This window comes from Sturnira hondurensis, unplaced genomic scaffold (assembly GCF_014824575.4).
Source record: "Sturnira hondurensis isolate 20B ecotype Veracruz unplaced genomic scaffold, ASM1482457v3 Scaffold0001872, whole genome shotgun sequence".
In the NCBI taxonomy this organism is placed as follows: Eukaryota; Metazoa; Chordata; class Mammalia; order Chiroptera; family Phyllostomidae; genus Sturnira; species Sturnira hondurensis.
This window is the reverse complement of record NW_028074503.1, coordinates 38703432-38727844: the sequence shown is the minus strand read 5'-3', so window position 1 is coordinate 38727844 and position 24413 is coordinate 38703432. Positions and strand designations below refer to the sequence as shown.

The following is a 24413-nucleotide window of genomic DNA, read 5'->3' as shown; positions in this document are numbered from 1 at the left end:
GTGGTTGTGGAAAACTATTGGATGGGGGTGGGGCAGACTAGATCTAAATCTTAGACCTCTGGTTGAGGTGACCTCAGGCAAGTCAGATAAATTCTCTACATCATTTTCTTCCTCCTGAAGTGGGTAGCATTCTGTTTCCTGCACCTGCTTCCGGCTTGTGACTGCTGGCAGGAACAGTACGTGAAAACACTTGGGAAATATTTTAAGTTAACAGTTTCCTGTAAATCGTTATAATCAGTTTCATCTCGCAGTAGGTCTGGAGTTTCCATAGTAGGCACACAGCTCAGGAATTACAGTGTGAGCCTGTGAACGAAATGGGCGCAAACGGCCGCTTGAGGTGCACATTTCCCGGGATGTGTACTCTGTGGAACGGACGCCATCTTCTCTCTGGAGTATTAAAACATACAACTTCATTGTTTGGGGCAAAAGACTACACGTGTAAGGGGTTGGACAGTGTGGAAAAGGGCAAGGAGAAGGTCAAAGCTGCCCAGGAGCCCCCCGTGCGGAGGGCACCACCGAGATGTTCTGCGGACACCCTGTAGTCAGCTCTAGACACACCCACCCCTGCACAGCGATTTGTGTCGTGTGCGTGTGTGGTCATCTGCCCCCTGCTCCCCCTTCCTGTGACAAGGACACCGTCCCGTTTCAGTGAGTCCTATTTTTCCTGGCTACCTCCTACTCTACAGATGTTTCATCCTACATGTAACTCCTTTCCTTTCACCCCCGTTGTCCAGTTTCCCACCTGTAGTTATGTCCTTAGGCAAACTTCTGTCAATGGGATTCCTGGGTGAAAGGTGATACACCTGCTACCTCTGACGCATGTCCCCAAGTTGTCCGCGTCACTCATACCGGTGACCGCTCACAAGCCCCACACAGCAGTGAGGCTCTGCTCTGCCAGGTCTCGGTTCTCTTTAGTGACGGAGGGGCTTGGTGGGTGGGTGTGTAGTTTAGCCAGAGGGGCCATGGATGGAAACATTATTTTAGCCCCGTTGACAGAGAGCTTCTCGAAGGTGCAGCGGCAGCCATGCCTTGGTTGCGCTGGCCCAAGCCACGGTCAGCAGCACCAGGCCACACGCGAGGGCTCAGAAAAGGGGCCGGAGGTCACAGACTCCAGGAGGATTTAAACAGCAGAGGCTCGGAGGCATTGTCCACGGCCTAATATCAAGTGCTTCCCCCGCACCTTGTTACCTTTGAACTTGGTTTTGTAGGGAACATCCACCGATGTGTACTCATTAACTGGCTGCCTGTGTCTTTTATCAAGTTCCACACGGGTTCCGAGAGTGAGTTGAAAATGGTGGGAGAAGTCAGTTCAAGGTCAGCCCAGTAGAATTTGGCCTGTGCGAGCCTGGTGCTGAGTGTCCTCTGGTCAGTGAGAGCTGACGTCTTGTGGATGACAGTGAGACATCACTTTCTCCAGCCTGCCCAGTCTCTAGCCTGCCCATGAGGACAACCTGTCCGCAATGGTGACATGGAACCAGTGCTGATGCCAGACAGGCAGCGGTGGGCCCAGCCGAGGGTTTTCGGTGCCTGGCTCACCGGCAGCCCTGTGTCCCTTGTAGAGAAGGCCTCGGTGTGTGTATTTCTACCTGGGCGCTCAGCGCCTGCTGGTTTTCTGGTGGCAGAGCCAAGCAAAAACAGGCCAGCCCACGAAGTGCATCCAGCCTGCTCTTCCCGCCTGCTCCACCAAGTGTTAAATCGGGGTCACTCACGCCCTGCCTTAGAGTGGTCCCCAGTGGGCCATGGGACACCCGACAGCAGTGGACATGCACTGAACATCGATCGACATCTGTCTGTGCCGGATGGTGTGCCGAATGCTCTTCACACAGAAAACCTGCCTGTGCATCTGGGCTGTTAATTCTGAGACTAAGCCTTTCAGGTCGGTAGTGGCGGTGGTGTCCTCTTTAAAGGGAAGAAAAACGTGGCCTTGGAGCTCCAGTACCTCGCTCCAGTGACACGGCCAGTGCGACGTGAAAGCCAGGACTCAGCCCAGCCCATGGGAATCCACGCTCCGAGTTCTCCTGCCGGCTGTGAGGCGGCCGTGGGGCCACGGGAGTTTTGCAGATCACTGGCCAAGCTTCAGAAAAAAGAGCCACCCCGTGGGTGCAGGTTGCTGTCATTTGCTTTGAGACTTTTCTCCCCATATCCAGAATTCTCCGCAGGGACCAGGGAGAAAGCAAGCGAAGCTGTGAAAGGAGAGATCTGAACAGAGAACCCACGGGAGGAACAAAAAGAGGGCGAGAGTGCCTTTCTTTCCTGTCCTCGAGGTGCCACATGGCCCCTCCCCGGTGAAGGGAGCAGCCTGTCCAGCTTTCCCAGGGCCCCAGGCTTGTCCTGAGGTAGACAGAGACCTGGGGGTGGGGGCTCCAGGGCCCCTGTTCCTAACAGAGGACATCTGGCTGCTCTTAAGAGTCAGTGTCACCTTGTGTAAGACAAGAGACTGTCCGCATAGGTGTCAGGCGGGCCTGAGGCGGTTCACCGCTTTCCAAAGGCCTCCAGAACAGCCGGCCTGGGACGGGTTGTTCCAGGTGGAAATCGGATGCGGCTCCTGCTCTGATGAAGCTGCCCATGGGTTGGCTAGTGCCCTCCCCACCCCCTTGCTGATTGCGGGTCCTCATCCTCTGCGCGAGGCATTCTCTCTCCTCCGCTGCCAGTGGCCCTGCTCCACTGGAATACGGCCTCCCGGGGACCCTTGCGTGACGTCTGTCCTCCGAGAGTCTGCACGCCATCCTCAGACTTCATGTCCCTGTTGCCCTGTCCCAGGACTGGGTCGACGGGGGTATCTGGCCATCTCTTCTGTCCTGCGCTCTTCTCAGCACAGATGTCTGTTGTCACTACCTTCAAGAGTGCGAATTCTGCTAGAAAATCAGAAAGCTTTATCTCGTGGAAACAGGTTGGCATTTCTCAGCCGAGGTCCTTTCCAGCAGCTTCCCATGGCATTTCAAGTCCAGTCCCACCTGTCCGACGGCCTTGGCTGGTCCGGCCCCCACCCCCACGCCCACCTGCACCAGGAACACTGCCCCCTGGCCTCTGCGCCCAGACGCACCGCACCCTCTCCATTTCTCAAACAGGTCGGGCTAGTTTCTGCTTGAAGACCTTGTCTTGGCTTCCCTCCACTGGCTGCATAGTCCCTTGGTCACCACCCCCTGCTGGTCACAACCCAGGTCGTTTCCCAGAGAGGGGAATTTTCTGTCACATCGTCCGTCCTCTCTCCCTGCAGCCGCTGTCTCTCTTCCCGTGCCTGCTGTTCTACACCAGACGGGGCTGTGACCCCCCTCACTGTCCCACGCCCGGGCCCACCATAGCTGCTCAGTAGCGGCTGGCACTGTCATGCCGGCATCTGTGTGCACACTGGTCCCCACGTCTCCAGGGCCACCACCAGGGACGCGAGTGCCTATGGTGAGTGTGGGCTTCAGCGCCAGCACCAACCATCCTGCTTTCTCACCAGACATGCCCGGCAGAATCTGTGTTTCAGCGTCCTCACCAGCATCCAGGCTCCTGGCGTATGTAAATTTTAAGTCCTAGCCATTCTAACAGGTGGCCGTCGTGTGTCACTGTGGTTTTAGTTTTCTGCTGGCCAACGAGGCTGCTTGTTTGCTATGCATGTATCTTTTTAGAAGAAATGTCTGTTCGGGTCTTTTGTCCTTTCTCTGTTTCGATTGTTCGTTTCCTTATTGCTCAGTTTATAGAGCTCTTTATTCTGCATACAAGTCCCTGGTCAGATAGGGAACTAGCCAGGAATTCGCTCCCGGTCAGGGGCTTGACGTTTCCTTCTGTTAATAAGATCCTTTAAAGAATAAAAGGTTTCCATTTTTAGGAAGTCCAGTTTATTCATTTTTCCCTATACATATCACACTTTCACTACCACGTCTGAGAACTGTTCGCCTAGTCCTAAGTCTCTCCAAAAATGTTTCCCATTCTGTGTTTCAATCTGTGATCTGTTTGGAGTTGATGGTTGTGTACAGTGTAAGGTTTTGGTCAAGATGTGCTGCTGCTGTTGTTCACGCACAGTTGTCCCCACTCCCCCGCCCCATCTCGCTGCCCTCCCTGAAAAGGCTTTTTTGAGGACCAGTGTCCAGTTGTGCCAGACTGTGTGTCGAAGAGGCTCCTTCCTCCGTCACGTTGCTTTTGCACTCTGTCAGAAATTGGGTGGAAGCCTTTGCAAGGGTCTGTGTCGGTTCTCTGCTCTGTCCCATCGATCTGCATGTACGTCTCCCTGCCGGGGCCACATGTTCTTGATGACCAGAGCTGCAGCCCGAGTCTCGAATCCATGGCACAGTCAGCTGTGGGAGGGTTTCAACGGCAAAGTGACATGGCCTGGCGTACATTCAGGTTGTTGCTCTGGTGGGGTGTGAGTGCACAGCCAAGGGCCAGGGACACCCGGCGAGGGGTGACGTGGTGGAGGTGGGAAAATTGGCCAGATTCAGGCTGCATTAAACAAGGTGAGCCCACAGAATGTCCTGGGGTTCTGTGTGGGGTGTGAGAGATGAGAAGGGTCATGTGGAGCCTCAAGGCTTTGACCTCAGTGGCCGGATGGACGGAATTGTCATCAATGGAGGTGGGGGAAGGAGACAGTGCAGCAAGTTTTGAGAGGGTGGGTCCTTGCCGCTTTTAATATGTTCAGTTTGAGGACACTGCCAGACCCCTAGGTGGAGACGAGATGCAGACGGTGATCCAAGAATCCAGAGTTTAGAGAGAGGTGACCCCTCTAAACCGAAAATAAAGGTTCCGGTGTTGTCAGCCCTTCTGAAGCAATGGTGCTGGTTGCCATGACAGAGGGACCATGATGTGTGGGGCCCTGGGGCACTCTCACAAGGGGAGGGACGAGAGATGGGGGTGAAAGCGTGCCCGGTGAGGTGGCGGGGGCCAGAGCCTGAGAGAATGGCATGCTGGAAGCCAGTGCCACAGTCTTCCCGAGAGGGGACCCCAACATCCCCAGTGCAAGTCAGTCAGGTGGGGCTGGGGGGCATCACTGCAGGCAGAGTGTAGGGGAGTGGCTTCATTCCATGGGCGGGGCTTCTCCAAGGGGACAGAGGAGGCAGCAGAGACCGAAGGGCTGACAGGCCCTGCCGGGGTTCACTTGTGTGGGGGGGGGGCAGGAAAACAGGGAGTGCCTGTAGAGCGCAGCATGGTGGAGGGAGAGGCGGTGTGTGCGTGTGTGCGTGTGCACAGGGGCGGTGTGTTAGGGTAGGAGAAACAGCACCAGGCCTGCACCTTGAGGGCAGTGAGCTGGTGCTGAGGCCTAAGGGCTTGCTTGGCGAGGCTCCTCTGTGCAGAGAGTGAGCAGGGAGGCCCCGCCTGCCGTGGGGCTTTGTCTCCAGTTGGCTGGCTTGTGGTGTCTGACCGAAGGGGACCCGTTTAGGAATGGTGACACTAAAAAAAAACTGGTCAGGGCACACTCTAAGAATAACCAAGAACTTTGCTTCTCTTTTTCAAGGCGAGAGCATCGCACTCCCAGCTGCGTTATCTGTCTGTCCGGACCCTAATGACCTCTGAGGACCGTCCCCTGTGGAGAGTGCTCATTGTCCTTAGGACCCCTTGTTCCTGTTGATGCTTGTCATTTGATTCTCTGCCTTAGTAGGGTCAGACCAGCTGGTTCAATCCACAGAAATTGCTTCGAGGTGAAGGAGGGGTGCAAAAAGAAGGGAGGTCTGTCGGTGTGGGGCTCGGGCTCGGGACCTCACCTGGCCTGGACCAGGTTCTTTGTGGAGGTGGTGAGTGGTGGGGGGAGACAGGGAATTGGCGGCACTCGAATGCCTGTTGTCTGCAGGGCAGTCTGCTAACTGTAGCATTTGCCCTTCTGTGCAGTGTGATTGGAGGAGGTAGTTGGTGCCGGGGGAGTGGGGGCTCAGGAAGGTCAGTGCCCGTCTAGTCTCTCCCCGGGGACACGGCCGGGCTGGCCCTCGGGTCCAGGGTCCAGTGCCCCCAGCCCATGCTTTGCTGGCAGCCCAGCACTGTCTGGACACAGAGGCTCTGCCACCTGGGGAACAGTCACTACCTTTTGGGACGTTTCTGGAGCAGAAGTGGGAACTGGAGGAGTGTGAGGGTGCACTTGGCAGCGCCCGTGAGGGGGTTGGGCAGGCACGGCAGGGGGAGCTGGGGCTGCCGTGGGCTTGCGCCTCGTTGGACACTGTGGCGACACGGGAAAGCGTTATCTATAGAGTGGGGGAGGATTTGTCCTTAATTCTCCTTTCTAAGTGCTTCCCTCCCTCCAAGAACAGGGGAAAACACTATCAAACCTTTGGGGACTGATAAATAATACTATCGACTAGGTGTTTAGTCAACAAAAAGCATTTATTGGAAAAAAGAAAGTGCTCTCACCCAGAGCACGCAGACATGGCACATGCACGCTCCGCCTGCCTGCCCAGACTGGGGGGTGAGGGGTGCTTGTAGACTTGAAAAGGAAGTTCGGGGCGAGGCAGCCAGGACCACGGAGCATTACTCTGAACATCCAGTTCTGCCCGTGGAGGGCCGGCACTTTCTGCAGCCTCCAGCTCCTCCCGCCACCCCTCGCTGGACCTCGTTCTGCGTTTGCTTCCGGTTCCTGTTGGTCTCTGTCCCAGTGCATTCTTACCCAGGTGAGGTGGGCTGCTCAGGGCGCCTGCCCGTCTCCAGGGCACCACTGTGTTTTGGCCTCTTCACGCTGTCCTTTCCTCTGCAAGAGGGCCCGCTTGAGCCCCTGGTGAGCAGCTCCTGGATGTTCCTTCTCCCCTGAAGCCCCAGCCTCCTCTCCCTGGCCCCGGCCCGGCCTCCGGTGCCTGGGCCAGGTCCCTCCACACTTTGTGCTGGCTGCACACCTGGGGCTGACTTTGTGCAGCTCGTCCTCGTCTGCATGTCAGTCTCCCCCCTGGACCGTGCCACGCACAGGGCTCCTCCACGGAGCCCATGCTGGGGCCACGCACAGAGTCTGGTGGCCTAGTCCGACCCGAGGCCTTCATTCTTTGCCTCCTCGAGCAAATAGCATCTAGAAATGATAGAAAACATTTTGTCAGGCAACTTAGTTTGTTCTAAACCTTTTTTTATAATCCTCACCCAAGAATGTGTTTATTATTTTTAGAGACGAAGGACAAGAGAGAGAAAGACACATGGGCCCCGTGTCTCCTGTAGATATCCTGACCGGGGATCGAACTCGCAACCTTTTAGCTAAGGGACAACCCTGCAGCCAGCTGAGCTCTCAGCCAGGGCCTGTTCTAATTTTTTTTTAATTGTTTGATCTCCAAACTCCTTTGAGTTCCTCTCCTGGCTGGCTGAACTATTGCAGATAATCTCTGTACACACATCATTTTTGCCTAGTCATTGTTTACTTTGTTTTTTTGGCGGTGTGAAGTGTTTGGCTTGGAAGGTACTCCCGAGGTGGTGGACTTAGGGTCCACATCATATTACAACAAAGTGGGAAGGTGTTCTGTTTTTTTTTAAATCGCTATTTGTTTTTGCTTAATTTGAGTGAGCCCTGCAAGGGGACACCGTCAGTGCACATTGTGACACCCAGTGTAGTTTTGTTCACACTTCTGGGCTTTGTTCAGGGACAACCTGGCAGCCAGGTAGCACCCTGAGCTAGGGTGGTGTATGTGTGTGTCCTTTGAATCTTTGTGGGTGAGGCCTGGGCCAGCAGGGCAAATGACAAAGTCCCTTCTCATCGAGAAGAAGCAAGACAGATTTTCCTCTAAATTCCCAGAGGGAAGTGTATGAAGAAACTTTTTTTCAGGCATCCCATCTACGGTCACTTTGTTTAGAAAGATAAAAATGGTCTGTCACGTGCATGTGCCAAGACAAGGGGAGGCTGCCCTGGGCCGGACCCCGGGGCTCCACTCCCGTCCCCTTCAGGGGCTGTCAGTGTGATGCTGGCCTGACTTCTTCTGGGTCCCAGTTTCTCCGCCTGTAATTTTAAGGATATCAGGTCTCTGAAGGTCCTTTTAAACTCGGGACTTCTGGGATTTTAACCTTCAGCTGGGCCTTTGAGTCAGGATCTCCAGCCCACAAATCAGGAGGAGGCAGAAATGTCAGGAAGCTGTGAGTGCTGGGTAGAGGGGACGCAGGTAGGGAGGCCCTGTACTGCCCTGCTCTGTCTGCACTCAGAGCTGTGTCTTCAGCAGTGACCCTGTGGCCTTCGGACACGCTACCCTGCTTTGCAGGAAGTCCTTGCCACCTTTGACACTGCTCTGAAGGCCATCTATTGTGTGGTCCATTTTAACCATCCAGCCCGTGTTAGCCTGGGCTCTCCAGAGAGCCAGCACCAGTGGGAGAGACACACACACACACACACACACACACAGCCCAGAGAGGAAGGCCACCAAGTCCCATGCTGTGCCATCTGCCAGCTGAGACCAGGAAAGCTGGTGGGTCACTCGGCAGGTCTGAGAACCAGGGGAGCCAAGGGGGCAAATCCCAGTTCAAGGGCAGCAGAAAATGAGATGACATGTCCCTGCCCAATCAGTGAGGCAGGAAAAGGGGGTGGATTCCTCCTTCCTCTCATTCTGTTCCAGGCCTCTCTGGATTGGAGGACGCTCTTGGACGTTAGGGGAGGTCACCTGGTTTACTGGGCCCACGTAGTCCAATGTGGATCCTCTCCCGAAACACCCTCCCGGACACGCCTGGAAATAACGCCTGGTCTGGGCATCCTCGGGGCCAGCCCAGCTGATGCGCAGAATGAGCCTGCGTCTGGCCTCAGGGATCTCGCTTTATTCACTCGTGTCTCTTCATTAACCGCCACACACCGAGCGCCCTTCAGCCCCTAAGCCTTCACTCCTGCTCATACTCCTGAGGGCTCTCGTCTGGATCTACTTTGTCCATGCGAATTCCAACCTAAAGGAGCCTTGCTTGTGTTTAAAGATACTTACAAGGTGGCCGATGACTACCTATTGGATAAATTAAGATGGGGCCTTGACATTTCTCTACTTGTTTAGTGTATAATGTGGAGATCGTTGCTCTGATTTGGCTTTAAGTTTCTCAACACGGGGGAGTACATTTAACCTCATGTTATGTACTTTTGGACTTTGGTCCCTGACAAAATGATTGATGTAGTAAGTAGGATCAAGCTTGGAGGAACCCCAAACAGCTTCCACAAGGCAGGAGTTTATTGTCGTGAGGAAACATGCTTTGCAGTCCAGGTGTGGTGTGCTGGCTCCATCAAGCCCTTGGGGCTACGCCTCCAGTCCACTTCTCGGCCATTTCTAAGGTCTGGTCCTCATTCCAAGTTCAGGGGCAGCATCCCCATTCCAGAGAGTAGGATGGACAAAGGGCAAAGGGGGCACAGTGTTCTAAAGGGCAGGCTTCTAGAAGGTTCTCTTGACACTTATGCATACATTTCATTAGCAGGAATTTAGTCCATGGCATACCCAGCTGCAAGGGAGGCTGGGAAAATCTCTATTCTCAGTAGCTGTTTCCCAACCACAGGCTTAAGCGCTGGGGTGGGGGGGGGGAGGCAGACGTAGGCGCAAGCAGCTGTCCCCTTCCCGGCTGGTGTGGTTTTGCTCCCGGGCACCCTGGGGGCTCTGCAGGTGCTGAGGCTCTTTGTGGGCAAGTGCAGGAGGCCTTCGCTTTGCCTGCAGAAACTCACCATGTGGACCATGAGCAGGCACATGGTCAGAAGGGCCTTTGCGAGGGTTTTAGCAGATGTAGAAGACCGCTGGGCTCGGTGAGGGCTGGAGGGAGCAAGGCCTGTTCAGTGGGTGGAGCCGTGAACTCGAGGAGAAGCCCTCCCTGGCTTTATTTACAAGGATCTAAGGCTCTCCTGCCCCATAAACAAGATCTTCTAGCCCTTGACTTTGAAATGCTATCACTTGTTTTGCCAAGGCCACTAAAACATAGAGATTATAGGAGTCGAGGTCAAAAACTCAGTGAAAATATTCTGTATCAAGCCTAAGAGTATCTCACTCACAAAACTGTTGGGGCAAAAAATAACTCTTCCCTCGAAGTCCTTCTGAACTGGTGTAACGATCAGATTCCCCTGAGACAGATCAGCGAGGGCCAAACAAAGCAAGTTTAATAACACGTGTACACATGGGAGAGCCGGCAACAGTGAGTAACTCGCCGGAAAAGGCGGAAGCCGTCCCCTTAAGTGCTGCTTTCGCCAAAGGCAGAGAGATGCTGGGAGTGGGAGTCCGCTGTGGCAGATGACCCGGAAAAGCACAGCAGATGAGGGCAAGGTAATGGGGTGGATGTAAGTCCTTCCTGGTGCCCTGACAGTGAAGGCAGGCCCCGCATGGTGCGGGAGACACCCGTGTAGGTGGACGTGTCCCTTATGAAGGCAAGCGTCCGTCCCCGGCTGGAACTTCTGCTTGGTGTTCGGAGCTTCTCCCATACCTGCCGTTGCTTACGAGTAGCCAGCATAACATAGTCCCTGTCCCAGAGAGGCGTATTTTGGGGTGGTAAACTTAGCTTACCTTATTTGTATTAAAAGGGGACGTAACTAGCGAAGGTCATGCGAAAAATATGATGTATACTTGTCTTCATTGCGTGGGTGGAGAATCGAAGGAGCTGTAAAATGACCGTTGAAACAAACACAGGAATAAAGAGCGGCCCTCGAGAGTGTTTCCGCTACGTAATCGGTGTCTGATTCAGTGGTGTTGCAGGCTGCACGCGTCTGAGTCTAGAGTGACTGATTCTGCTCACAGTTTCTGTCTCCTTAAGATTATTGCCCACATACTATGAGCTTATTTATTGAAATTATCTGTATCAGGAGTGGCATCGAAGTCTATCTATCATTTTTACCTTGCCAGTTGCCAGTTTTGTAGATCCTTTTTAGCATACACTGTTAGATGTGAAATAGAATTGCTCTGCGATTGAATACGTCCGGGGCACTGCGGCATCTCTGGCAATGCATTTGTTCCTTTATTTACCGCTTCTTGTCCGCCTCATTCGAGGACGGGTTTGAGCCACCGCTGTCCTTGTGTTCACTCTCAGATTCTTGGCCTCTCCACGCACGGAAGCAACACAAGGCCACGCTGTGTCCCTTCTCCTTTCTCCATATCTGACCCAGTCTGTTTGTGCTGTTTTGCTCTGGGGAAGCATCTTCTGCTGTTTTAGTCTGATATTCTTCTTATTCCTTTTTTTCTTCTGTGCATGGGAAATTGGACTCATGTTTTCATTTGAAAAAAGTTGCATATTGCCTGCGGCATTGCTCTCCCTCCTAGTTGTACCGAAGTAGGTTAGGAGGGGGGAGGGCAGCAGCCCCCGGGCACTGGCTGAACAGTACATGCGCGGATCGCCCATTCCGTTTGGGTCACATTCTCTTTTGTAATGACCTAGAGTGGTGATTTTCAACTGGTGTGCTGTGCTGCAAGAATTTCTAAAACACACAACACCTGACTGTTTAGTCAAGGGCACTGATCTCTTTCCCCTTAGATTGTCAAATAAAAAAAAATGACAACAGCCAGCACAACACCAGACATCCAATGTGAATGCCCTGTCTTGAACCCTAAGTAAACAGGTCATTTAATACAGTTGCATATTATTGGTGATGTTGCATAATAAGGTTGCATGTGATTGGTTAATTCTTGGTGCAAGACATCCTAATACACAAGTATAGGCACTTGAGTTTTTAAAAAGTCACTTTGGAGCATAAAGAATAGGTAATAACTATTGCTATTATGTTTTTTTCGGAGTTTGATCAAATATACTCCTATGTTTTGTCAGGTGAGCAAAAAATACAGGTTTTGGGTGTGCTGCCAAGTCTCAGTGATTGGTTTACCTGCCCCGTGAGATGGAAGGTGCCGAAGACTGCTGACTCAGGGCGCAGTCGGTTGAGCTTCGTAGCCCTAATTGCGGACGGAGCCCTGTCTTCTCAGTGAGAGCCTCGGAGCTCTGGCTTCGAATGGAGCCCGCCAGAGGGCCTCCACGGCGGGGCTCTGAGTGTGCTTTCAGCCTGGCAACCTTGGTCTCTCCTGCAGGAAGCAATGCCGGGAGCATTGCCCTCCTCCTGCACTCGAGTTTATCCCTCGTAGAGCAAGTTCTTGCCGCTGCAGTGTCTTCTGAAAGAGGAAGGGCAGGTGGGCCCACAGCCAGGCTGACTTCGCAGCCGGAAAGGGGCATGCGGGGCATTGGTTCTGCCCCCGTGGACTTTTCACAGCGAGTGACTCAGCAGAACTGGCCTGGAAGGCCTGGCCCTGTGAGCTGAAGAGGAGCGAGTCTGCACTTGCCCTGCCCGTGACCCTCACCTGAAGGACTGTCACTGCTGTTTTGTCTATTCCGGGTATTTGGTGCCCAGTGAAGAAAAACTTACCAAGTTCGTATCATGTTCTTCCATTTTGAGCTCTTGCTTTTCTAGAAAGCAGGGGCCGTGCCTGTTCTGTCATGCAGCCCCACGCAGGCTCAGCAAGTGCCCTGCACCCGGATGACCGGTCTGTGGGGGAGGGGCGGCCTCGCCCTCCCTGTCGGGCGCTGGCAGGGGGAGCCGCCCCAGTGCAGGCCGAGGGGCTCCCTGGGTTGCCCATCGTCTGTCAGCAGGAGTACCTGCTCTGTTCTTGAGTTTACTGACACTCATTTAACACGTTCTGTTTTCCTCCTTATTTGTGTTTCTCTCATCTTCGTATGCTCTTGGGAGACCCTGGGCTTGGAGAAATCCTCAAATCCACAAGCACGATGACAACTGTGCTTCTCGAATTAAGTGAAGTGTGACTGGCGAGGCCCAAGAGACCACTTCAGACCCTCACTGGTGGGAGACGGAGGACGGAAGCCACGGAGCTCTGACTTTCCATCAAACTAATATAAATGCATAATCCAGAAGGCACCGTGTCACGCAAGGCTTGATTGCACTGTGTTTGCGGCACTTCTGCCCCCCCGCTCACCCCCCCTTCACTGCCCCATGGCTGGCAGTTGGTAAAACAGGTGTGGCTTGATCCTAACAACTGCCACAGAGCCACGAGGAGAGTCCTCTGGTCCCTGGCCAACTCCAACTTTCCTGTTGGCCGCTCCCTCCTAGATACGTGAGGGGACAGATGCTGCCTTTTCTCTCAGGGCAGCTTGACTCGGGCTGGACTCCTGTTCTGGCCCATGGCCCTCACCTGTGAGGCCCTCAACTGGAGAGGGGCCGTCTTTCAGTTCACACCTAGGCGGTCTCCTTTCCTGAAGCGGGTGTGCGTGGTCCATGGCTGTGTTCAGCGGCCTTGTGTGTGACTCCTTCACTCCTGCCTCCCAGGCAGGTACAAGTTCATGCTCGTATCTCCTGTGACTGGGAGTTCAGGACCTGCTGGGTGATTCACGAGTAACCACGACTCCGAGGCGGTGTCAGTGAAAGCCAGCAGTCACTTCTGTGCTCTCCCTTTGACCTCAGATTAACCGAGAGCTTCTTCAGGATCAAATCACACTAATTTTTTTGTGTACTTTTGCATGTCCCACGCAGTGCCTTTCACATATGAGACAGTAAATATTTTGATTAAAGGGACTGAACAGTCGTTAAATATGAAAGTGTGTGGTCAGAGCTACTATTAGTTCAGGAAGAGGAGAGTGGCATGAGAAGGCTGTCGTGACCCTCTGGCTGGCTACAGTGCACAGTTTCAAATTGGTCGTGGGACCGTCTGCCCTTTTCTTATTTGTTTGTCTAAAAATTACTTATGTGTTCTTATCTGCATGTGCCAGGTGTCACACCAGGTGCCAGGGCGAAAGTGACGGGCATGCCAGATGGGGTCTCTGTCCTCGGGACTCTCGCCCACACATGGATGGAAATGCAGCTTGGGTGGCGGGCGCTCAGTGGGGAGATGGAGACCATGGGGTGGGGGTGGGGGCGGGCCTTTCAGACCGGAGCCCAGCAAAGGGCTCCGAGCCCCAACACTATGGCTCGGCAGCACCGGGTGGAGGAAGTCATGTCTCGGGGAGGAAAGCGCGGGGGCTGAGACGCAGACTGAGGCTGGAGCCGCGGGCCCGTGGGTGGCTCTGGCGGGAACCGAGGGGAATGGGGAGATGGGAAGATGTGGGGGATTTGCCAGTGCAGGGGTTGGGGGGGACCCACCACTGACGCATGTCTGTGTTAGTGCACCATTTACCTCCCTTCACCACCACCCCTACCAACCGCGGGCCCGGCACGTGGCAGTGCACGGTGTGTGTGACTGTGTGTGTGCTGGGTGAGCTGACACTTACAGCAAATGGAAAACAAGTCCTCCTTGGGAAAAATGGGGCCTTCATGTTAGAAGGACGCTCTGGAGAAGATGCCTGTATTCCCGTCGTCCTCCTTCCTGCTCCCAGGCCATGCCCTCCATCCGCCCGGGCTCTGCAGCTGTGGCCGGCCCATGAACGTAGCGGGAGGGAGGTCCCCCAGTTCCCATGAGGTTCAGGGCCTGTCGGAGAACTCTGCCTCTTTCATTACTTCTGGTCTTGCCTGCGTGTTCCCCGGGCCCTAAGAAAAGCTGCATATGGTCTTCCCCTAGGAAAAGCCTCAGGTAAAATCTTCCCCTCCCTCTGTGTCAGTCACTCTGTGACTGGGCCCACCTGCTGGTCCCTCTCTACGTCGTGACTGTCCTTGGTTCATTTTACCATTAAGGTAGCTAAAAGCCCTGGAGTGTAGAACTGAGCTCTTCCTCTTTGCTTCTGTCCCCTGTCAGTGACATAGTCAAGTTGCTGTGGAAGCTGCTTGCTCTTCTTTTCCTTCTGACTGGGAGGTAAGTTCTGTAAGAGGCAAGGGCCCTACCCTCTCTCTGTACTGGGCAGGCGCACAGAGGGCACTTTGAAGCTGTGTTATCATCTACGGTGTAATGGCGTACATTCACACCCGGGGCCGAGAGGTCAGAGGGATAGGACTCGAAAAAGAGATTAGATAAAAATGGATAAGAGCGATTTTGAGAGCTTTCTGGAAAAGCAAAGAGGATGTCAAAGGATGAAAAGTATCTGCCTACTGCTCTTAATGCCATCAGAATAACCCAGAAACAGACACCTTACTGTGAGAGAAGGCTCCTCCTCACTTTCTAGAAGGCTCTGGAAGACAAAGCGGCGTGGTGTTTTCCATCCTGTCGGGGCCGAGTTGCACTCACATGTTGCCGTCTGTGACTTCTGGAGCGAACTATTTGGTTAAATAAACTGGCCACTTCCTTGATCTCATTTGCTTGGAAAAAGAATATCTATTACTATTGTTTTAGTCTGTTTTATGTGTCCTTGAAACAGCATCCTGGTGGGGAGGAAGTCTTACGGGAACAAGCTGGGCGCGACGCTACCGAGAACTTCGAGGACGTCGGGCACTCCACGGATGCCAGAGAGTTGTCCAAAATGTACATCATCGGGGAACTGCATCCAGTAAGTAGCCTGAGAAGTTCTGTCACGCGACAAGGTGCGTCTTGTCTCCGCGGCGCATGAGGGGGAGGCTGTGGGGGGCTCGTTGGGGGGAAGCCTGAGGATGGGGCCGTTCACGGCATTTCCGTCTTTCCACCTGGGTGGGCTTTCAGTGGAAGGAGATGGCACTCTGAGAAAATAAGCTTCGTTTATCTGGAAGTTTTATTCGCCCATGTGCCTTCGTCTTCGTCCTTCACCAAAAGGAGCAGTTTTGCAGTCGTCAGAGGGGCCTCCCTTCACGCGTTCCTCCTTGTCCTTCGTCCCATTCTGAGGGTGGAGTGGTGGGTTTTTAGGCCAGGCCAGCAGCATTTTTGCCTCATCTGCTTATCGGGCTCACTGGTGGTCAGCCTTTAGACACACTTGACCTTGAACTGACTCGGCTGGGGGTTTAAGTAGATTATGACCCTACAACTGGGAGATTGCAGGAATTTACTGAGGATATCACACAAGTTATACACATACACTCACAGACACACACCCCTGCACAATGCATGTACACACACACACCTGCACACACATATACCCCCGAACCGCAGTTTGAGAGGATAGACGGGAAGGACCTGATTACTCAGCTGCCCCCTGAAATGCGATAGGAGCCCGAGTCTGGTCAGCGCTCGTACTCACCCACATACAGTGGGACCCCAGGGATGCTGTCCTGACCTTCGAGCTCTGGGTCAGACTACCTCTCAGCACTTCATCTGAGAGTAACTCTTGCAGTCAAGTCAGAAGGCTCAAACATGTTTAACAACCTGCACAGATGAACCTAAAATGGTAATCACTGAACAGGAGTGCTTTTTAGAAGTCTCAGAGAAAGCGAGTACTTCAGAGACGGCACTGCTGTAGACATCTTCCGTCCTGTAATGTGCCTTGTTTTTCATTGCAGGATGACAGGGCAAAGATAAAGAAGCCTGCGGTAAGTGTGACCGTCTAGAGTGTCTGTCTCGTTCACTGTAGTCATTGCCCCTGGGTATCACCCCGGCAAAGCAGAGGGCAGAGGTCTCCCACTGGCCTGACCGAGGCCAGCGCAGGTGTGCTGCCAGGTTGGAGAACGTGGAGCCTGCGGGCTGACGCAGCAGACCTTTCTGTTCACATAGTCAGTCGTGGTGTTTCATTAGGGGAGTTGTGTGTTCTCTTCGTGAGACTCTTATTACTTAAAATCCCTTTTCCATCGTGATTACCAACGGATACCGGGGGAAGAGCTCCTTTTTATAACCAGTGCTTCTGCAGTGGGGATTTGACACAGCATTATCGTCAGAGAGCTTAAAATGGAGCAGAGGTCTTCATACTTAAGCCTTTGAGGACACAACCCCTGTCTTCATCCCCACGTCTCTGGGACATTGTAGATGTTTGGTAAATACTTCCTGGCTAAATTTAATGTTGTTCAAATTAAACAGTAACTTCTTGATGCATTTTTCCTGGGAAAGGAAGTAATTCTAGAAATGCTAGTTGTGCGCCCTGACCCTTGGGCCCCTCTCTCTGAGCCTTGCTCACATTTGGGGATGAACCCGCAGTAAGAAGGCGCAGCAGCCAGAGTCCCTCAGCAGTGCGAGCAGGGAAACAGTGCTTGGCCTGTAGTTAAAGGGCTGTGGGGAAGTTCTGCTTAAAACAAGTGACATTAAGTGTCACTTTTCTGTGTCGAGTGGCATCCATGGTTTTATTAGAGCACGAGAGTAAGACAGCACAGAGTTCACATGCAGATCTTGTGAACTCATTTGCTAGTGGCTGCTGACAAGACATTGTCTAAATTTAATCTGCAAGAAAATCAAACAATTAATCCAGCAAAGCGTGAAGGCGCCATTGACCTTGGCACCCCAGAGAGAACCACAAAGGTCTGCATGATGCAGTTTTATCATGTTCTCCCCTTTCCTGATTCAAGGGGAGGCCCAGGTCAATGTTGCTGATCCCAGACTTTGGGAAGGTAAAAAATGGACTTTAGACTTTGAATTGACTCTGTATGATTGCTGAGAATCTTTGCGGTTGGTTTATATGGCTTCAGCACCTTTTCTGACGCTACTTTTTAAGCTGCTGAAATTCCAGGGTGCATTGAAGCTTTTGCTTTTTCTCTGAAACCGGTCAAGAAAAAAGTGTACATTCTCCTGTTAGAGATTCTGTATTGAACAACCTTGGTGCAGATCATTCAGCGATCCTCAAACAAGGATTGGTAAGGCTCACTGTGTGAACTTAGATCTAACGCAGGGCCGACTGTGCCTTGAACCAGGATGCCCATGGGCAGAAGACACCAGTCAGGGCTGCAGTCTCGCATCGCCAGGCCTGAGTTTTGAATGACGGACTCTCTTCTCCTCTGTTTGCTCTTAGATCCCACGTAACTCTGCTTTCTTTAGAGCAGTTCAGAAGGGAGGTGGGACAAGAACTTGCCCTTTTTCTTACAGGCCGTAAAGAAAAACTGCTTGCGGAAGAAAATACGCGACCCCTCTTGTAGACCGCGCCTCTGGTTTACCAGAAGAAGAGCGTGTCCTCAGAGGCTGCTTTTGTTGCATGTGTCTGTGTGACTGTCTGTCTGTCTGCAGACTGATCAGTGAATGCAGGGGTCTGAAGTTTCGGAGTATCGCCTCCTTAAAACACTACACAGTTGAATTGTGACGTCAGATGCACCGAAGATTATTAGCTTGAACAAGCCCAGAGGAAGGCATGGTGCAGGGTGCCAGAGTAGGATCTCTGCAGGCATAGAGATAATGTGCTTTAAATGCGTCCATATCTACCAGATTGCTCCCAGGGAAGATTTTGGTGATTGGAAGTACCTTTTCTTGGTTGTAGTTTTCACAGCATTACTGTATGTGTGACTTTACCTGGCTCTCATGGCAGCCCTGTGGGACCCAGGGCTGGAGAAGACAGTGGCATTCAGACCTTGTCCCGAGCTTTGACCTTGCAGCCCCATGGCCGGCAGCTACTGCAGGTTTGCCAGTTGCAGTCCCAGAAGCATAGGTAGGCTCTAGACTTTGCGTGAAAGGCGTCAGTCTGTCGGTAGTATTCTTAGGGAGTTCAATGAAAGAATGGGCTAGGTCAGGTGAGCTTATTAGGGAGTTCAATGAAAGAATGGGCTAGGTCAGGTGAGCTTATCAATGACATGACTTTCATCTGCCAGAGCTCGATGGGCTTTGCAGGCTTTTCTACGGAGCTTGTCATGTACCGTTTTAGTTGTTAGCCCACTCGAGATGGAGCCCCTCCGGGTCACGGAGTGAGCAGGTGGCGAGCCTGCAGGGCAAGCCATGGCGTGTTCTCCGCGTCCGTCATTGACCTGCTGGTGAGGTGCACACCCGAAGCCCAGCCCAGCCCCTTTGCAGTGGGCACAGGAGAGACCCTTTCCCTTTGCACCAAAGCGCTGATCGGACGTGCAGACCTGCTTCGACTCTCAAGCATCCTGGGCTAAGAGCCCGACAGACACCAAGCAATCAATGTACATGATCTTTAACATTCAGCTCTTTCCAAGGTCACCGTTGCTGCCGATGGCGATGACCGCACACCCGCAGTACCTTAGCCTCGGTGCTCAGGCACACCCGATGCGGGGTGGGGCCAGGCAGTTGAGGCTCCGGACTTGTCAGCGTGTTCAGCAAATTGCACATGCCTGTGCTCAGCCTAACAAAATAACGGTGCACGTCTGCCCGCTGTTTGCCAGTTCGGGCGTAACTGTCTAGTGTGACAATGTTTTACCTTCCATGAACTATTGGGTTTCAGAGCTGATTGTATCTTTCTTCTAATAGCTAAATGATATTTTTGCATAGTTCAGTTACTTGAAAGCATCTTTGTTAATTTTACTTGTAATATGGCACATTTGAAAAATAGCCTTGCGGTAGTTGTGAATCCTTTCTGTGGTCTCTGGGATTGACCATTGCTCCAAAAGCTGATAATAACCGTCAAGTTTTCTTTTTCAACGACTTGTCTTCTCCCTGCTCCTGTGTCAGGAACGTTAACGGCCATGTTCCCAGGTTGGTGGGTTGCAGAACCGCTTTGCTGGCTCGCCCTACACGGGTTTCTGCCCGTCCAGGGAGCTTTCCTGCACCTTGCTGTGTGGAGCTTTGCCTCAGTGCCAGCCCCGCAACCTGCCCCCTGCTTTGCTAATGGCTTTTGTCCCGCGCTTTGGGACACTGCAGAGACAAGCTCTAACACGGTGGCATCACTGACGGCTGCCTTCGTTTGAGGCACTAATGCTTCTGCTGGTGTGGAAATTCAAAACCATGCTTCCTAACACGTTTGGGAGCCTGGAAACATCTGTATTTCACGAGGCCTTGGTTATTCGGCTGCTCGGGAAAGTGTGCATTTCCCAGAGCCCTCTGGGGTCAGGCTCCTGGTGTTGGTGTGGACTCTCAGAGGCTGCTGGGCGGTGAGCAGGCTGGGGCTGAGGAGGACCCCTGCGCAGGGCGTCCTTACTCAGAGGTTCTCGGTGGGTGACAGAGTGGGGTCAGTCCCCAAGGCCTCCAGTGCCTTTCTAGAACTGTCTTGTCAGAGTCAGAGTTTATCCAGAGTGCTGCGATTTAAATGACAGTTCTCAACTTTTTTCTTTTCAGTTGGGGACAGTGAATGTCTCTCTCTTTTTTTTTTTTTTTAGATTTTATTTATTTATTTATCTTTAGAGGGGAAGGAGAGGGAGAGAAACATCAATGTATGGTTGCCTTTCGTGTGTCCCCTGCTGGGAGTTGGCCTGCAGGGAACTGGCCTGCAACCCAGGCATGTGCCCTGACTGGGAATCAAACCGCGATCCTCTGGCTCTCAGGCCCGCGCTCAATCCACTGAGCTACACCAGCCAGGGCCTTGAATGTCTTTTAATAGAAATATCATTTGGGGACACTTTTACTTCGTCTAAGATTTATTTGAGTGAAAGAAGCGTTTTTAACTGACCATGTCCTTCACGGTTTTGAAGACTTAGATCCTCTCGCTGAAGATAGTGGTGGGGTTGTGTGTGCGTGTGAGCCACACCTGTGGTCCCTTTCTGTGTTACAGTATTTAGGTGTCTGTGCGTGCAGGATACTTTATGTGGCCTATTCATTTTTAACAATTTCTTCTAGATTATCTAGGTTGTGTTTGTAAGTAATTTAGATATAGATCTTTCTTAAACATTTTTCTTCTGAAAAAATGGTGAAATTAGGCATTTTAGTGAAAGGAGTGTGTGATGTAATTTTCCCTTCCAATATCCATTAGAAGAATGCATTGCATGAGACACTGTGGTCTTACTTTAAAACAGGTGTTTAGTCTGTTGTTCCCTTTCCCTTATTTTCCTTTTTCTCCCCATTTCAGGAAACTCTCATCACTACAGTTGACTCTAATTACAGGTATGTGCTGGTTTTCTTTTCAGTTGTCCTTGTGATCCAGAGGCTCCTAAACTCGGAGAACTGGGGGCCACCCCCTGACCTCAGGGCACCCAGGGGTCATCTCCACTCGACACCCAACTGCTCAGGGCATTCCCCCCTAAAATGCAGACGGCTCAGACTTCGGACATTCCCCGAAACGACCCCGAACCTCACCCCCCCGCTGTGTCTGCCCTCAGGAGCAGACGGGACACACCGAGTGTCCTTTCCCTCCCCGGCCAACCTGCTCACAGGGGCCCGGGCAGTCCCCCTGCTGCAGTGCTTCCGTGGAAGCAGGGGTGTGCCACGGGCCCTGACGCCACACTCAGCCCTCCCAGTGTGGCGTGCCTTGCTTGCTCTGTGGCCCAGATTTCTGTACGTTAGTCCAAGATGGTAGGAACATTTTTCGGCAGCTCTGTTACATTGACTTGCGCAGTTGCCATCAGATAGTTATATTTGGGGGGCCTGAGCTCCGCCCCGTGACCCCAGATTGATGCAGATGTTCCTTCGCCCTGTCGAAGGCGACTGCCGTGTCTTGTGCCTTCCCTGCCTCCTGGCAGTCGTCCACCTTCCTCTTCACTGTCGCACAGCTTCTTCTGAAAGGGACACTGAAAGCCCCCCCAGATGCAAAATCACCTGGAATCCTCCTGGTCTTGGAATGGGTGGGTGTGTGCAGAGGGTTGGAGGATGGACAGTGTATGACAGAAAGTGGATATGCCCCTGGGTGTTGTCTGGCTTGTTCAGATTCTGAAACCCGTATATTAATTCCTCTTTCCTAAGAAATAATAGGTGCAAATCTAGCTCTGTCCCAGATCTGACCTGTAATTCTGTGCCTCGGGACTGAGCAGTATGTCCAGTAGGGATTTTGCAAACCTCTACCCATGGGCCACAGATCAGATGGTCTGGACACACTGTTTGTCAACACGGCAAGTCTACTCCATGTGTGTAAAGGTCAGATTTTCAACCCAGAGTCACCGGCAGCAGACTGGCGGTGCTGGTTGGGACCTCAGTCACTGTCTGGGTGGGAGCCCTCACCCCTCTCCCAGCTCAGGGCCTGGCGTCTGCCCTGGGCCGCGGAGCTTGCCCACAGCTCTCCCAGAATGGGGGCCTCGGCTTTCTGGTTCTCAGTTTAGTGCCATTTTAAGTTCTTAACAAATACATGGCACTAGAATTAAGCCTGTGGGGAGTATTCCCTTTGGGAGCTGGTGACATGTACCCAGACTCGATGTCCTTTAGGTAAGTCCCCGGTCCTAGCTCGTAGCAGCTTTTGGGGGAGTGACTCCTAGCTTTGTACAAGTTTACAGCAGTAGATGTAAGTGGAGGTAGGGGATAGCCGTCCGTTTTCTCATAAGGCAAGAACGATAGAGGAATTGCCAGGACAGGTAGCAGCTCGCATCACTTTTGGCAAGAGTCACCCCTTCGCCCAGAGCAGTTAGAGAGGTGAGTTCATGATGCTCGCGCGGCACGCAGGCGCTGAGCTGAGAACACCATGCGAGGGTCGTTTCTGTTCACTTCCAGCTGGTGGACCAACTGGGCCATCCCGGCCATCTCCGCGCTGGCGGTGGGCCTGATGTACCACTTCTACTCGGCAGAGGACTAACCCCGTCCGTCAAGACTAACCCCGAAGCCAACAAAAGCACAGACGGCTTTGGCTCGGGAAGAACGAGGCCCGAGCTCACCGCTTCAACCCACAGAAACCTTCACCTGAAAAGTAATTTCACCAAGCCCGTTTCCCTTCCTCCCACACGAGACACAAAACAAACCCAAAGGAACTGTTCTCTTCTCTCTGCTCTGGAACTTTCGTAGGGTGCTTTTTAATTCATCAGCTCTATGTTGCTGTTCCCTGGCCCCATCATTTACTTACTGTAGGGGTAGGCATGATCTTTTAGAAATATACCTGGCTTTTCAAATAGAACACCGTGTGTGCCTGTCAACTAGGTATGTAACTGCCTTTAATGTTCAAAATCTCTGGTTGCTTAGCGAGTCCTTTAACGCGCTGCTCACTCAGGCCCACGTGGCCTCTACGGCATGCGGAAGGAAGGGAACACCAAGCCAAGCAGCTTGGTGTTGTATGTTTCCAGGCTAGCTTCTTTTTCCAGGAAACTAAAAAGGCCCTGGACATGGTAGTGTAAGGATTTCCAAAACATTGTCCTTGCTGAGATAGATGGTCAAACGAGAAAGGGGCCTATAGGACACAGAAGAGACTGCGTCTCTTCTTCCAGTCAGAAGCACCAGCAACAGACAGGCAGACGCAGGTGTGAGCTGAGAGAGGACATTACAGTGGTCTCTTCTCTCAGCTCAGAAATCATCATTGAGGGAAAATTTTTTGGTAATACAAGCTCTCAACTTTAAAAATTGCTCATTTGGAGGCAGAAACTGTGTGTTGTTATAAGGAAGTGCTGATGTCCTCACCCATGAAAACACTCATTTGAAAGGGATGGTGGGACATTCGGAGTCTGATGTTTGAAGACACTGCACCGTGGGTGGTGAGCCGGGGGGACTGTGGCGAGGCTCGGAGGACTGCGCCTCTCACCTTCGACTGCTTTCCCCACCTTGTGCCTTTTCCACCTGGAAGCCTGGGGGACGAGTCCATAGTTGTCAGCGCTCCGTGGTTAGCTGTGTCTGTGCAAGTGTCCACGGGCATGCTGGCCACCGCCGAGCGCGAGGGCTCTTCAGAAGTCACTGACACTTTGGGACGGGATTGTTTTTATCATCACAGAGTATAAATTTGTGTAACTGTTGACCCGTACCCCCTCTGCCTTCTTTGTCACTGAAAGTCTGAGTTAGAGTAGATGTTGAGGGTGGGGACAGGCGCTGTGTCACATGGGAAAATGCCCTGCAGAGGGACCTTGATCAGATTTCAATAAACACATGCCTGGAACAAAAGCCTCGCCTCCTGTGATGGCCGTGATGTGCTCTGACGTGCGCCGCTGAGGTTGGGGGTGGCCACAGACTTGGGGTCCGCGGGCTCTGATGCAGACAGGCTGTTGTGACTTCACCACGGGTAGCTCAGACCGAAAGTGACTATCAGGACCCTCGCGCTGCTTTTCGACGCCCCCATGTCAAAGATTTCCACGGGAAGTGCCTCCACGTTCCCTCCAGGCACGGAGGGTGCTTGGTCCACTGCCTGAGGCCCGTCTGTCAGCGTCGCTGTGAAGGGCCGTCCGGACGAGGAGCAGCAGAACCAAAGGGAGCTTGCCGTGAGCTAAAGCCACACTCCTATGCACCACTGCTAATGGAGACCGCATGGCGTCCCCGTGGGAGACGGGAACTCGTGGAGGCTCCAAAGGTTGCCTTGAGTACATGCTCCATTGAAAATTATGCCAGGGAGTATTTCTTCTTTTGGTTCATTTACCATTTATTTAACTCTAAAAGAGGTTTAGCTGTGGCATTGCTTTGGTTTGCCAAAGTACTTCCTCCAGAACTTCCATTAACACCGGAAGTTACAATGGTAATTTTATTATTCATTTCATATTACTCTCTGGGTTAATGGAACTGTAGGTGAGCACAATTTAATATAGTATAACTACAACTTACACGGTTACTCTAGAGGTTTATGCATAATATCATTATCATTTTTATTAACTGACACTTCGGAGCACTCACGGGGCTCCAGACCCCGTCCCGCACCATCAGCACAAACCGTGTCCCCTTGTCTTCCCAATCACCGCCCAACTCTTGCTCTGCGATGGCCAGGCCAGGGTCCAACCTAAATTTGGGTTGGCTCCAAACGCGCTTCCTCTGACTGCAAGGATCCCCATGGGGTCGCCTGCAGGATGGCCACCTTCTGCCGGAGCAGGCGCTGTGGGCGCAATGGAAGCGTGCGTGGGAAGGGATGCTCCGGGGGCTTCTGTCTGCTCA

At 52.7% G+C, this 24413-nt stretch overlaps 1 protein-coding gene and 1 long non-coding RNA gene across 2 annotated transcripts in view; both read left to right on the top strand.

Annotated features, from left to right (window-relative positions):
- CYB5A (cytochrome b5 type A) overlaps nucleotides 1–23438 on the top strand; it is a 28623-nt gene extending 5185 nt beyond the window's left edge. The window contains exons 2-5 of the mRNA XM_037035830.1: nucleotides 15088–15216; nucleotides 16136–16165; nucleotides 20503–20537; nucleotides 22071–23438. Of these exons, the coding sequence (XP_036891725.1) occupies nucleotides 15088–15216; nucleotides 16136–16165; nucleotides 20503–20537; nucleotides 22071–22152 (276 nt within the window). The 3' untranslated portion in view covers nucleotides 22153–23438. The remainder of the gene's footprint in view (nucleotides 1–15087; nucleotides 15217–16135; nucleotides 16166–20502; nucleotides 20538–22070) is intronic.
- On the top strand, nucleotides 16178–18472 carry LOC118979657 (uncharacterized). Its single transcript, XR_005064964.1, has 2 exons — nucleotides 16178–18250; nucleotides 18291–18472. It is a non-coding gene; the product is annotated as an uncharacterized LOC118979657 (long non-coding RNA).
- Nucleotides 23439–24413: the final 975 nt, after the last annotated feature.